This window comes from Perca fluviatilis, chromosome 8 (assembly GCF_010015445.1).
Source record: "Perca fluviatilis chromosome 8, GENO_Pfluv_1.0, whole genome shotgun sequence".
NCBI classification, from domain to species: Eukaryota; Metazoa; Chordata; class Actinopteri; order Perciformes; family Percidae; genus Perca; species Perca fluviatilis.
In genome coordinates this window covers 1186677-1201676 of record NC_053119.1, presented here as the reverse complement: position 1 = coordinate 1201676, position 15000 = coordinate 1186677, and the positions used below count along the sequence as shown (strand labels likewise).

The window sequence follows — 15000 nt, the reverse complement described above, 5'->3', positions numbered from 1 at the left end:
CAGTGTATCCCTAGGGGGACACGGAACCCCGGCAATCCTCCAGAGTACCCCTAAGGGGGACACGGACCCCCATTTGAGAAACACTGGTTTAGACGTTGTGGCTAATAATCAAAATCCTTATAGAGAAAACGAGCGGTATTTTGACTCCCGGATACACGCTGTGGAGCTCTTTGTTGATGCTGATGCAGCATGCAGCAGTGAACGTTAACTTACAGATCAAAGTAACGTTAACTTATAGGTCAAAGTAACGTTAACTTATAGATCAAAGTAACGTTAACTTATAGATCAAAGTAACGTTTAACTTATAGATCAAAGTAACGTTAACTTACAGGTCAAAGTAACGTTAACTTATAGATCAAAGTAACGTTTAACTTATAGATCAAAGTAACGTTTAACTTATAGATCAAAGTAACGTTAACTTATAGATCAAAGTAACGTTTAACTTATAGATCAAAGTAACGTTAACTTACAGATCAAAGTAACGTTAACTTATAGATCAAAGTAACGTTTAACTTATAGATCAAAGTAACGTTAACTTATAGATCAAAGTAACGTTTAACTTATAGATCAAAGTAACGTTAACTTACAGATCAAAGTAACGTTAACTTATAGATCAAAGTAACGTTTAACTTATAGATCAAAGTAACGTTAACTTATAGATCAAAGTAACGTTTAACTTATAGATCAAAGTAACGTTTAACTTATAGATCAAAGTAACGTTTAACTTATAGATCAAAGTAACGTTTAACTTATAGATCAAAGTAACGTTTCTCTTTCCACACTTTCAGAAATGAGGTACAGTCCATGCTGGAGAGATTTGGAGGTAAGCAGCTTTTTGCAGGTGTGTTCATGTTAGTTTTGGTCTTGTTTACTCACTCTTCTATCAGGTGTTTACTGATTTTGACCACAGTATTGGTCTTTTTATACTGTATATCTGTGTCAGAAATCAGCAGCGAAATTGTCCCCAAATTAAAGGTATTCTTCCAAATGAAACACAATTAAGGGGCCAAAAAAAATTCTGTAAATGCCTCCAAATTCCAAACGTCTGGGCAAAAAGCACCCACAATTCCTGACCTGCTGTATTTATATCCCACACTTTACGATACTCATTCCTTTCATTTCAAACCTTTATTTAAAAACTCGGGGCCCATTGAGGGACACCCTCTTTTTGAATCGGGACGATTTTTTTTTTTTTACAGACACAAGAAGATACTAGGGCTGTCCTCGACTAAAGAAATTCTTAAGTCGACTAACACTTATACAATTTTGTCGACTAATCGATTAGTTGATGTAATCGACAGAGCTGTGCGCTTTGAGAGGTGGTTAAGACTAGAAAAGCACAATATAAATGTAGTTAATTAACCATCTGTAAAACTGAGTTTCTCCACAATTAATCCTGCAAAAGCACCACTTTAAATCTTGTGTTTACCATAAATGTGCTCAGAAGTTTCTTGTAAATGAGTAATTAAGCATGAATAAGCATAAAAAATGACTCAACTAAAGAAATCTTAGTCGACTAGGACCAAAACGACCGATTAGTCGACTAATCGACTAAGAGGTGGCAGCCCTAGAAGATACACATAAGTCACTAGTCAAGGCCTTAGATTTGGGGTGTCAAACTAGAGGTCGACCGATTAATCGGCCGAATTTTGGTTTAAAAACAAGCACATATCGGCCATCGGCTGACCCTGATTTCTAAAGATCAGCATGGGCATCGGCCAGAGGAAAGCACATATTGGTTGACCTCTATGTCAAACTCATTTTAGTTCATGGGCCACATACACATAATTTGATCTCAAGGAGGCCAGGCCAGTAATCTCCAGAAAGATCAGAAACGTTATCTGCCACAGAGTTCCTGGTCAGCTAGATGTTGGCAAACGTAAGTTGCTTCTGCTACGACAGCGTTTTAAAGGCCGTTGTATGAAAAATAATAATGTTACGGACCCGGAGAGAGGGGCAATATTTACATCACAGCGTTTTGGTTTAAAATGGGATATCTTCTGCTACGTTTCCCCCTCTCATTCCCCCTGCTCTGGCCTTTCCCCCTCTCATTCCCCCTGCTCTGGTGTTTCTGGAGTCTTGCCAGGCCCAGTCAGAGTCTAAGCCACCTGAAGTAAAAGACATTAATTTAAAACATTTAAAACCATAAATACTTGTATATGCAGTGCTGTGTTATTTGCTTCCAGCTGATATCAGCAAAGTGATGCAGGCCAAGAAGAAGCGTCTGGAGTGCTTGACGAAGAACTACATGAAGGGAAGCCAACACAAGCTGGAGCAGCTGTGGAACGTCTACCACGCTCAGAGGTTGGACTAAACTGTCGATGTCTCAACGAAATGAAGTCACTCACTGCAGCACGTTAAAAGATACAACCGTTAAAACGGAATCGGCATTTTGTTTTATTTTTAAGGTTTTGAACAGTGATACGGAATGAAAATCTGTGGAATTTAGCAGTTTTATTTTAGTGTGTTTTAAATCTGAAGAAAATTCAGCAGAATTCTGCATTTGCAGATTCTGTGTGGCCCTGAAGGCAACATAACTCAACTTAGAATTACAGAATATATGAAGCTACAACATTTTGGATTTAAATTAACATAGGGTTGAAATTAATGATTAATTACGTAACTTTTTATTGATCTTTTGGGACGATCGTGTGTCTGTGTATCTGTGTCTGTGTGTGTGTGTGTCTCTGTGTGTGTGTGTGTGTGTGTGTGTGTGTGTGTGTCTGTGTGTGTGTGTGTGTGTTTCTCTCTTTGTGTGTGTGTGTGTGTGTGTGTGTGTTTCTCTGTGTCTCTGTGTGTGTTTGCAGGCAGAAGATAACTAGCCAGTACTCCCAGCAGGTGTCCTCAGCGCTGCAGCAGTGGGAGACAGAAGCCCAGCGAGCCGAGGAGCAGGAAGAGAAGCTCAACGTTAGTTCATTTCGTTCATTTGATTGGTTAGATAAGGCAACACCTGCTCTTTGACTTCTAGTGCTACATTTTAAATGAAAAGTCCTCTCCGACCCGGTTTATTGTTCAGGCTCATCCTGTAAAACCATCAAATAACAAATGAGACCCAGGAATGCAAAGTTCATCACCAACAGCTGGAGAATTGGTTGGAAAGATGCTGATGTTATTTATTACCATGTACTCAGCTCCCCTACACCCAACATCTCAGACCTGAACGTTGTCAATGACACCGATCACCCTCTATATCCACACTTTACACCGCTGCCATCTGGCCGCAGATACAGGACTCTGAGGGGTAGAAACAAAGGCAAAGTCTTGTTGCTTCTGCCAAAGCACTGCTGAACAGACTACCTCGCTGACTTTGTATAGATATGGGTTGCTACTGTAAACATGGTTGTTTCTATGTGTCGATATACCTGTCTCTATGTTATCTGTTGTTGTCTTTGTCCTGACACACAGACACAGAGACAAACAGACACACACCCACAGAGAGACACACAAACACACATACAGAGACAAACAGACAGACATATACACACACATGAGGAGGAGGGAGGGGCGAGCTAGCCTTGTTTTGTTTGAAAATACTTAGAGCACCTTTTTAAATACAACAATCCTAACTAAAATATACACCAAAGGGTTTAATGACTGCTTCTATTTGTTGAAGAATCGCATGAATAAGAGAGAGAGAAAGAGAACGAACGAACGAACGAACAGGTTAGCGACTTTAACTTCATCACCTGTTTGTTCTCTCTGCAGAATCTGTTCAGACAACAGCAGAAGATCCTGCAGCAGGCCCGAGTGGTTCAGAACCAGAAGCTGAAGACTGTCAGAGAGCTGTACGAGCAGTTTGTGAAGGTAAACCTGCGACACATGATGTTACATTCTTCCGACACATGCAGAAAATAATCCCTCAAAACATCTTTTAGGCTTCTTGCGAGTCTTTTTAAAGTTCAGGTAGTATGGGCCAGTAGTGTAATTTATGCCAGGATTGACAGCGTGATAGGCTGATTTTAATATAGTAATAAAAACAGTGACCACTGGAGATACAATGCACTGCAGAACTTCAGGATAGAGGGTGACAATTTGTGAAAAGTGTGTCAGTCACGTGATTGGGATGAGTATTTTCGTGGGCTCGGGATGGGATGGGAGCCACAATTGATTTCCGTGTCACCCTCTGCTTCAGGAAGGAAACAGAGACAGATGTGTTTGGCTACAACTTTGTCCCCTGGATTGTTAGATGAAGAAAGTGAAACTGAAGCTGTTTTCTGTGTTTCCTCCAGAACATGGAGGACATGGAGAAGAGCCACGACTCTTTCCTGCAGGGGGCGCAGCAAGAGCTGAGGAAGGAGATGGCCACGCTGCAGAAGAAGATCCTCATGGACACAGTGAGTGCAGATTACAGATTCCTATTTCCCCTCGATCTTGAGACATTTTCTGACGCAGAATCAGAAAATATAAACTTCACGTGTCGCGTCGAACACTAAGGGCCCTATCTCACACCCGGCGCAAAAAGCCCAACGCAAGTGTCTTTGCTAGTTTAAGACTGACGCAGCAAATGGGAGGTGTGTTCAGGTGCATTCTGGGCGTGCAGGTCTTACAGGGAGGTGTGTTCAGGTGCATTCTGGGCGTGCTGGTCTTACAGGGAGGTGTGTTCAGGTGCATTCTGGGCGTGCAGGTCTTACAGGGAGGTGTGTTCAGGTGCATTCTGGGCGTGCTGGTCTTACAGGGAGGTGTGTTCAGGTGCATTCTGGGCGTGCTGGTCTTACAGGGAGGTGTGTTCAGGTGCATTCTGGGCGTGCCGGTCTTACAGGGGAGGTGTGTTCAGGTGCATTCTGGGCGTGCTGGTCTTACAGGGAGGTGTGTTCAGGTGCATTCTGGGCGCGCGGTCTTACAGGGAGGTGTGTTCAGGTGCATTCTGGGCGTGCTGGTCTTACAGGGAGGTGTGTTCAGGTGCATTCTGGGCGTGCTGGTCTTACAGGGAGGTGTGTTCAGGTGCATTCTGGGCGTGCTGGTCTTACAGGGAGGTGTGTTCAAGTGCATTCTGGGCGTGCTGGTCTTACAGGGAGGTGTGTTCAGGTGCATTCTGGGCGTGCTGGTCTTACAAACAAAAACCTGGTCTAAAGTCAATAACTCAGCATTTCATTGTTATTTTAACAGAGCATTAGTAAAATGCTCCTAGGCTCGTGCACAGCACTCGCACACTATGCTTGTTACACACACAGGGACGCACATGCAGAAGACTACAAATAAAAATATTAGGGTGTAAATCCTCCATCATAACAGCAATGCTCCAAGGTCCAAATGCGCCTGGCTTTTAAAGGGAATGGGAGATGATCTCTGATTGGTTGATTGCATGTTACGCCCAAAACACACCTCTGATTAATGAAGACACTAAGAACAACCCTTTAGAACCAGGCGCCCGGCACACAGACACTTTTATCTCACCGTCAAACTAGTAAAAGTGGATTTGGACACGCCCTAAACACACCTGCACCAGGCGCTGCACACCGTGACCTCAGACCGTTAGAATAGGACCCTCTGAATCAGCCTGTATTCGATGTGTTGTGCGCCACGTTGACACTATCGTTCTTTTTGTCTCCCCGCAGCAACAGCAGGAGATGGCCACAGTCCGTAAATCGCTGCAGTCCATGCTGTTCTAGCCTGCTGTTACCACGGCTACAGAGCTACTTCCTACTGTTAACGACTGTCACTGCCCGATGTGAGTCGAGGGCAGATGTGAGTCGCGCACGCTCAGATTTAAACTGTTTACGGCATAACGAGTCATACTGAAATTTGTGAAATCCATAAAATAATAAACTTTTCTCTTTACGAACAATAACAGAAGATGGAAATCATTTCAAAAACGGTGTAGCTATCTATGATTGTCTGATCGCTAACGTTAGCTCAAAATGCCATTCCAGTGACAGCCTTTGCTGTGTCTGATTGCTAACTTGTAGCTAGCAGTCATTTCAAAAACCTATCAGCTATCTATGATTGTGTGATCGCTAACGTTAGCTCATAGACTGTGCGTTAGCTCATAAAGCCGTTAGCATCTCGGAGGCTACTCGTCGCAAAGTGACGCATGCGCGACTCACATCGGGCAGTGACAACGACGCATCGTATGTTGGTGTTGCCATGGTTATCCTAGTTGTACTTCTGCAGTGTTGACACGATTGCATTCCTGTACCTTCTGTAAACCGTATTTACAGAGTTGTGTTTCCATAACAACGATGTTCTGTTAACTGTTTGTGATTGCAGCTGCTTTTTTTTTTTTTTAACTCTTTTAATGTAATAATTTATTAAATAGTTGTCTGTTCTACCTCTTAAAGCTGCAGCGGTTTGTTGGAGTTCATTGTGTAAACACGAGAGAGTTAAATTAGTAGCAAAGATTTCTCCGTTTACAGTCATTTTGTATGAAGTATTTTGGTAGAAAAAAGTTGAGACGAAATAGCCGACGGTCAACGTTTCACACTTCAAAATCTAAAACTGTGAAATCATCTTGACTTCTGTTAACAATTTAAAGATTAAATTAATAAAGTATTCTCTTTGCACAGCCTGGGTTTTGGTCTTTCATTTTAAAGTCAAATGGAGCTTACTCACAGCTAGGACCAGCTCCGCTCGGCACACACACACACACAGGGAAACACACACAGAGACACACACACACAGATATATATACACACACACACACACAGGGCTTTTAACCATCAGGTACTTTATTTAGTATTGCTTGCCTCACGCATGAGGTGGTACTAAATCTACAATGGAAAAGGAGGAGGACAGGGCACCACGGCCGAGCTGAGCTGGTACTAGCAGTGGGGTTTACATTTTCAGCAGAAGTGTGTGTGTGTGTGTGTGTGTGTGTGTGTGTGTCTCTGTTTCCCTGTGTGTGCTTTTGTGCGTGTAATTGAGTGTGTGCTATCTGTTATTTAACATCCTTAAACTGAATTCTTAACACTTTTGGCGTTTTTCCATCACGTGGAACCTGCTCGACTCGCCTTTTTTGTTATTCCATTAAGATAAAAAAAGTCCCTGATACCTGCCAACAGGTACACACACACACACACACACAGACACAGACACGCAGAGAGACACAGACACACACACACACACACATATTACATTACGTTACATGTCATTTAGCTGAGGCTTTTATCCAAAGCGACTTCCAATTGAGTGCTTTCAACCCTGAAGGTGCAAACTCCAGACAACAAGTAGTAAGTGCAAGTACATCAGCTTTAAATAAGCAAAGCTACACAGAGCCATATGAAAGTGCAGCTTCAAGATATATATATATATATATGTTTGTATTTATTTATTTTCTTCATGTTTATCAGAGGTGTAGTCGGAAGAGATGTGTTTTTAGCCTTCGACGGAAGATGAGTAGGCTTTTGGCCATCCTGATGTCAGTAGGGAGTTCATTCCACCACACACACCACCGCCAGAGGAGGAGCGACACTGACGGGTGTTCCAGGTACATGAGAACAACCCTGAAACCAAAAGAGTTCAGTCAGCTGAGTCTCCGTTTAGAGAGGACCGAACAGAGGAGGAGGAGGGAACTCGAGGCCGAGGCACGGTGAGTGTTAACCCAACATTTGTATTATTTTACTGTTACTTTACTGTTTACTGTTTTACTGTCTCTGAGTCAGTTGTCTCCCTGTGGACTGTAGAGAAAAGACATTTTAGAATGAACTCAACGGTTGGATTCTTTGGTGAAAGTCCTGATTGGCTGAATAATACACATTAAACCTGCTGCCCAAAGAACACAGATTTTAAAGACAACTGACCAGGTTTTTGTGTGTGTGTGTGTTGTGTGTGTGTCTGTGTGTGTGTGTGTGTGTGTCTGTGTCTGTGCATTTTTCTGTGTGTGTGTGTCTGTGTGATTGTCTGTCTCTGCGTGTCTCTGCGTGTGTGCGTGTGTGTGTATGCATTTTTGTTTGTGTTACTTCCTGTTCTTCCTGTCTTGCATGTGACTCTCGTACAAACGTGTTCATAGATGCATGATTGTACAATAGACAGAATAATGTTCAGAATGTTTAGTCCTATAAGTCAGTAAAATAAAACATTACAGTGAAAGCACTTTAGTTTAAAACAATATCATGTTTTTTATTTGTCTTTTACATTAAGCTGAGAAAACAGCATTTCACCAAAACTCATTTTAATTTAACCTGTTCAAGGCAAGAAATTTACTCATAAACACATTAGGTTAAAAATCTGATCTGTGTGAGCAACAGCACACACACACACACACACACACACACACACATATATACACACACACACATATATACACACACACACACACACATATATACACACACACACACAAACACCCCCCCACGCACATACACACAGACATAAAAAACACACATACACACATACATACACACACACATACATACACACACACACATACACACATACCCCCCCCCCACACACACACACGCACATATACACACACACAGACACAGACACACTTTCTCATTAAAGTTAATGGGAGAGTGTGTCCAAACCTTTGACTGGAACTGTATATTTGTTGGCTGCAGCTCTGATTTGTGTGAGCAGTGAGTACACACACACACACACACACACACATACACACACACACACAGACATACACACACACACTCAGAGATAAATTCACCTGATTTAATGTAAATATAGAAGGGAGAAGCAACACTGACAACTGAAAGTGTTCAGTCAGTTTAGACTCCATTTTGAGTCAATAGAACAGAGCAGAAGGAGTGCTGTGTGTGTGTGTGTGTGTGTGTGTGTGTGTGTGTGTGTGTGTGTGTGTGTGTGTGTGTGTGTGTGTGTGTGTGTGTGTGTGTGTGTGTGTGTGTGTGTGTGTGTGTGTGTGTGTAACCTGGTTTGTTTCCTTACAAATGTCACAGTCAGTGTGTTCCTGTTTAACCTGTCAGACTGACTTCAGATCAGAAGATGAGTGATCATGTGGAGGAAGAGGAGGATGGAGCAGAGTCTGTAGTATCCGGCTGTCTGTCTATGAAGAGCGACTGGTCCAAAGGTTTTTCTCAAGACTTCAGGAATCAACCTGGACCCTCAGACACAAAGTAAGAGACTGTTTTAACTGTCAGCTGACCTGGAGAGCTAGGGGCACTACTATGATCGCATCAAAATCACTACTTTTAAAACACTAAGAAGGCTCGACACAACATGAGACTTTGCTCCAAGTATCACCAGGGGCTCTACACATGAACTCCAGCATTCAGAACATTGTTTGTGTTCACAGACGTTTTTTAATCGCGATTAATCGTTAAATTTCTATAGTTAATCACGATTAATCACTGAATTTCTATTGTTAATCGCTATTAAGTGCTGAATTTCTATAGTTTATCGCGATTAATCTGTGAATTTCTATAGTTAATTGCGATTAATCGTTGAATTTCTATAGTTAATCGCGATTAATCCCTGAATTTCTATAGCTAATTGCGATTAATCGCTGAATTTCTATAGTTAATCGTGATTAATCCCATGTTTTATCACATGATTAAAATTCTATTATTTTGCATTTCAGAACAGTTTTTAAGTACATATTAACAATGGAAATCAGTTCGTACCAGTGTATCTTGATTGGGAATCAAATGAATGCAAAGAAAGTTACTTTATGAACTTGACTTTAAGATTTGTATGTGTTTATGATTTATTTATTTACTGTAAACAAAAGAAACATGTGTGAATCTAGTCACACATTTGAATCTAGAGTCAATATAGTGTGCAGTAACTCCTAAATCATTCTGATTACTCACTGATGTCCAGTGATGCCCTTGCATCACTTTGCAGCAGTTCCAGTGTGGCTGCTTTCTCATTGTGGTACAGGCTGTGTGTGCATGGGGCTGCTGGCCCCCTCGACGGCAATGTATTTATGGGTCAGAACATGCCAACCGTGGTACTTCTTTCAGACCCGAGAGTCCTCTACGATGCTGACAGGCCTGCAGTTAGTTGCCACCCATTTTGCAAGAGCTGTAGTAATTTTTTGGGATTTGGTTTCAATAACAGGTCGGCGAGTAGAACTCTCCAAAACAGAGCTTTGCCTGAGCGCGCTAGCATCAACCTGAGTCACGTTAACTGGACTATGCTTAGTTCGTAGCTGGTAGCTCAAGCTTGACGTGCTTCGCTGATATTTTAATGTGCATATGGCTTTTGACCCGTCAGGGAGTTTTGGAAAATAAAAAGCGGCATTCAGAATCGTGTTGCTGCTGTCTGTCTCCATCATGCCTGCAGCAGCAGGATGTGTTAGGAGGAAGTATGGCAAAGTGCGGCAAAGGGTCAAAATAGTAGCCTGTTAGGCACGACGCAAAGCTGAGTGAAGTGAAAATAAATTAATAAATGGGTGCATGCGATTAATGCGATGAAAAAAAAATGTACGCGTTATGCTCGGCCCTTAATCGCATCGCGATTAACGCGACAATGCTGACAGCTCTACTTTTTTCACCTTAAAAACATCACCAGACTCCGGCCATCACTCTCTGACTCTGTGGCAGAAACCCTAATTCATGCTTTTATCACCTCCCGTTTGGAGTACTGCAATGGAGTCCTGTCTGGGGTCCCCAACAAAACCCTAGACAGGCTCCATTATGTCCAAAACTCAGCCGCCAGGGTCCTCACCCACTAGTCAGACCTTCCTCTGCAGCGCTGTGGAGGAAGGTCTGGCAATGTGAGACTAGCCAGGTGTAGATATTTTCCAACAACAATCAATAAATCATTTTAGTTGTAAAGAAAAGAAATGTCTTCACAGAGAGAAGAGGAGTGATGTTCCTGTTGAGGAGCTGCAGACAGCCAATCAGAGCAGCTCTGTACAAAGTAAGTCTGTCCATCTGTCTGCTGACGTCTTCATGTCTGAACACACCACTGTGACGTGTTGTGTCATACATTCAGACTTTGAGATCATTATAAATATGACATTTAAAGTCCACTTGAAAATAATATGCATTGTTTTTCTCTGCTCCAGCGAACATGTCTGCTCTGTTTCACTTTTCCTTTCTCCTCCTTTGAGATCAGAACCCAAAATACATACATTTATTTTTAGTAGCATCAAAAGGATTTTGAACTGTTATTTTAAGTTTAAAAAAGTTACATAATGTTGCTTTAAGTTAAGACATGAAGAGTCTAAAGGCCCTGACACACCAACCAGACGGCCGACTGTTGGCAGTAAAGCCAGTGTGAATGATCAGTCTCCCCGAGGTCCAAAAAGTTCCTCAGAACACACCGAAGAGACGCAAACTTGAGCGTACGTTCTGTGCGTGCGCAAGATGTAATACGTCTCCATAACAGCAGGCGCTGCTAATCTGTGTTGTCGCCCAAAAATTTTTAAAAAGCAGCTGATTGGACGAGCGTGTCAGGTGGGTCTGGCTGCTCCCGGATTTTACAACCAATCATAATGGCGGCTCATTGAGAATCCGATCTCATATTGTACTAAAATAGTTCACTAAAACGTGTTTCTGAAAACATTTGAAGAGCGAAATAGGCCGTGCAGTTGCTGAATCTGTCTTCATTTCAGATCAACAAAGGTCAGTTTAAAAGATTTTCATCAGATTTTGAGAGGCGTTCATCACTCATCCCGCTCGTCATTTCCGGGTTAGCACCAATCAGATGGGTCATTGAGTTCGACTGACCGCCTTCAGATTCAGCAAGTCAAATCAGCCCAAATGAACGCCGACGGGTCCTCCGAGTGACGACGGCACGGGACACACCAAACAGACTCGAGTCACCGACCTCGCCAGACTGTCAGATGGACAGTTATCGGCTCGGTGTGTCAGCACCTTTAGGCACCGGCACTGTTTTAAAAGTATCGTTTTAGCACCGGTATCGGAAATTCCCCAAAGGATACCCAACCCTAGTTGTTAGTAGTTAAAAAAGTTACATAATGTTGCTTTAAGTTAAGACATGAAGAGTCTAAGAGAGACTTTAACCCAGTTTGGTATCACTGAAGCAAATCCTAACTCACTTTAGGAATCCTATCTTATCTCAGATTAGGAAATCCTAAATACTCAATCCAACTTCGGTTATCAACTTTATGTCTGTTACCTACCAACCAATGCTACTTTTCTGATCTTGCTGAGCTAAACAACTTTGTAACTGTTGTTTTTCTCAATTTAGATACAAAAAAATGCAATAAAAACAACGGGTATCATCACTTATTTAAGTCTTATATGGATTGTTTTCATATTTGTCATTCAAATGTTAACCACTTTTCTTTTCTGTGTTTTGTTGTTGTTGTCTCTCAACCTTTGTGCTTTTCTAGTGATTTGTGTTCGGCATGAACATAAGATCATTATGAAGAGGACATGTGAACGTGTGACTGAAGGAAGTGATCAAACAGGAAGTGAAAGCCTCCTCAACAGGATCTACACTGCGCTCTACATCGCAGAGGAACAGAGTGACGACGTTAATACCCAACATGAGGTGAGGCAGCTCGAGACAGCTTCAAAGATGGAGACCCTCCATGACTCTCCAATCAAGTGCAGCGACATCTTTAAAGCCTTACCTGACCAACAGAAACACATCAGAGTCGTTATGATGATAGGCGTCGCTGGCGTTGGAAAAACCTTCTCAGTTCAGAAGTTCTGTCTGGACTGGGCCGAGGGTTTGGAAAACCAAGATGTGGATCTGGTGATTCCTCTTTCCTTCAGGGAGCTGAACTTGATCAAAGATGAGCAGTACAGTCTTCTGGAGCTGCTCCGTGTTTTCCATCCATCATTACAGGAGGTCCCAGCAGAGCAGCTCGCTGGCTCTAAAGTTCTCTTCATCTTTGACGGCCTGGATGAAAGCAGACTTTACCTGGATTTCAACAACAATGAGGCTGTTTCTGATGTCACACAGAAGTCATCAGTCAACGTGCTGTTGACAAACCTCATCCAGGGGAAGCTGCTTCCCTCGGCTCTCGTCTGGATAACTTCCCGACCTGCAGCAGCCAATCAGATCCCTCCTGCGTGTGTTGACAGGGTAACAGAAGTACAAGGCTTCACTGACGCCCAGAAGGAGGAGTACTTCAGGAAGAGAGTCAGTGATGAAGATCTGTCCAGCAGAATCATCTCCCACATCAAGACATTCAGGAGCCTCCACAACATGTGTCTGATCCCAGTCTTCTGCTGGATCACTGCTACAGTTGTGGACCACATGTTGACTACAGACCAGAGAGGAGAGCTGCCCAAGACCCTGACTGACATGTACTCACACTTCCTGCTGGTTCAGACAAAGAGGAAGAAGCTCAAGTACGCTGAGGGACATGAGACGAGTCCACAGGAGCTGACGGAGGCTGACAGGGAAGTTCTTCTGAAGCTGGGGAGGCTGGCATTTGAACAGCTGGAGAAAGGAAACATCATGTTCTACCAAGAAGACCTGGAGCGCTGTGGTCTGGATGTCACAGAGGCCTCGCTGTACTCAGGAGTTTGTTCAGAGATCTTCAAAAGAGAGAGTGGGATCTTCCAGAAAACAGTCTACTGCTTTGTTCATCTGAGCGTTCAGGAGTTTCTGGCTGCAGTCTACCTGTTCCACTGTTACACCAACAGGAACACACAGGTACTGGAGGACTTCCTGGGAGAAGACTGGGACCGGGACTTGACCTGGAACTATAAAAACAGTGGTCCATCCCTGGATGATTTCCTGAAGAAAGTCATTGAGAAATCTCTTGAAAGTAAAAATGGTCACCTGGACCTGTTTGTCCGCTTCCTAAATGGCCTCTCTCTAGAGTCCAACCAGAAACTCTTAGGAGGCCTGCTGGGTCAGACAGACAACAGTCCAGAAATCATCCAGAGAGCCACCAACAACCTGAAGATGATGAACAGTGATGAGATCTCTCCTGACAGAAGCATCAACATCTTCCACTGTCTGACGGAGCTGAACGACTGCTCAGTCCATCTGGAGATCCAAAAGTTCCTGAAGTCAGAGAACAGAGGGTGGAAGAGACTCTCTGGGATCCAGTGCTCAGCTCTAGCCTACATGCTGCAGATGTCAGAGGAGGTTCTGGATGAGTTGGATCTGTACAAGTACAACACATCACCACTAGGACAACGGAGACTGATTCCAGCTGTGAGGAACTGCAGAAAGGCTCGGTAAATCTAGATGTGATTATGCTTACTTGAAATAATTCTACTTGTTACTCTTGCAAATGTCTTTATCTCAAATTCTGTGAGGATGAGACAAAAATAATCTTCTTTTTTGTAGCTATGAAGTTAGTGAACACAAGTATCTTCTTTCATCATTTAATCAACAACAGACTTTTTACAGTGTCTGCACTATGTTTCTATAATGTGTCCCTTTTATATACAGACACACAGACGTTTAATATTTGGGATCTGCTGGAACTAACACCACCTGTGTCATCACCTGAACTTTAAGCTTTTTCATAATAGTTTTCTGAGTAGTTTCTGAACTATTTCATATTAAGGACTGTTCTGTCCAAGTTATACAATATCTATATAATAATTGCTTGATGTGAGAGAGGTTGTGAGGGGATCAGCCAAAATAATCTCCATCCTCATTAAATAAAAGGTGCAACATTATACTGTTTAGTTACCAACAACAATATATATTTTCATATGTTTTGCTGCATTAGAGATGAGTTTGATTTATAAACAGTAAGAGCTCTCTCTTGTAGTAGTTGGTATGTAAACAGGTTTATTCCAAAGCTACTTTAGTAATTATACTTTAAATACAACAGGAGTCTTTAAATAAATGTATTGGGAGATGAAAAGAAGATGAGATGACATATTTAAAAATGAGTGCAAACCTGATTTTACAATTCACTGAACATCATATTAAAATAAAGTTTAACAAACACAAATCACAGCACCCTGTAAATAACAATCTGACACACTTTTATATTACAGTCAGTTGTCTGACACTTTTGTCCAAAGCAGCAATTTGGGTTCATTATGTTGCTCAGGGACAGTTGGGCATGTAGACAGGAGGAGCTCAAGTTTCAAACACCTTGTGATCATTGACTGACCAGCTAACATCAGGATTTTTGAGTGTCTTATGTGTTCTAGGTCTTAATAAACTTTAAACAGGTCTTAATATTCCTACATCCAT

At 42.3% G+C, this 15000-nt stretch overlaps 2 protein-coding genes across 2 annotated transcripts in view; both read left to right on the top strand.

Annotated features, from left to right (window-relative positions):
* The window catches only part of sycp3 (synaptonemal complex protein 3), a 7450-nt gene extending 1696 nt beyond the window's left edge, over positions 1-5754 (top strand). The window contains exons 4-9 of the mRNA XM_039808073.1: positions 789-823; positions 2187-2304; positions 2808-2907; positions 3706-3804; positions 4230-4334; positions 5556-5754. Coding sequence (XP_039664007.1) covers positions 789-823; positions 2187-2304; positions 2808-2907; positions 3706-3804; positions 4230-4334; positions 5556-5609 — 511 coding nt within the window. The 3' untranslated portion in view covers positions 5610-5754. The remainder of the gene's footprint in view (positions 1-788; positions 824-2186; positions 2305-2807; positions 2908-3705; positions 3805-4229; positions 4335-5555) is intronic.
* Positions 5755-7412: 1658 nt separating this feature from the next.
* The window catches only part of LOC120563572 (protein NLRC3-like), a 12759-nt gene continuing 5171 nt past the window's right edge, over positions 7413-15000 (top strand). The window contains exons 1-4 of the mRNA XM_039807811.1: positions 7413-7525; positions 8871-9020; positions 10706-10770; positions 12212-14021. Coding sequence (XP_039663745.1) covers positions 7428-7525; positions 8871-9020; positions 10706-10770; positions 12212-14021 — 2123 coding nt within the window. The 5' untranslated portion in view covers positions 7413-7427. The remainder of the gene's footprint in view (positions 7526-8870; positions 9021-10705; positions 10771-12211; positions 14022-15000) is intronic.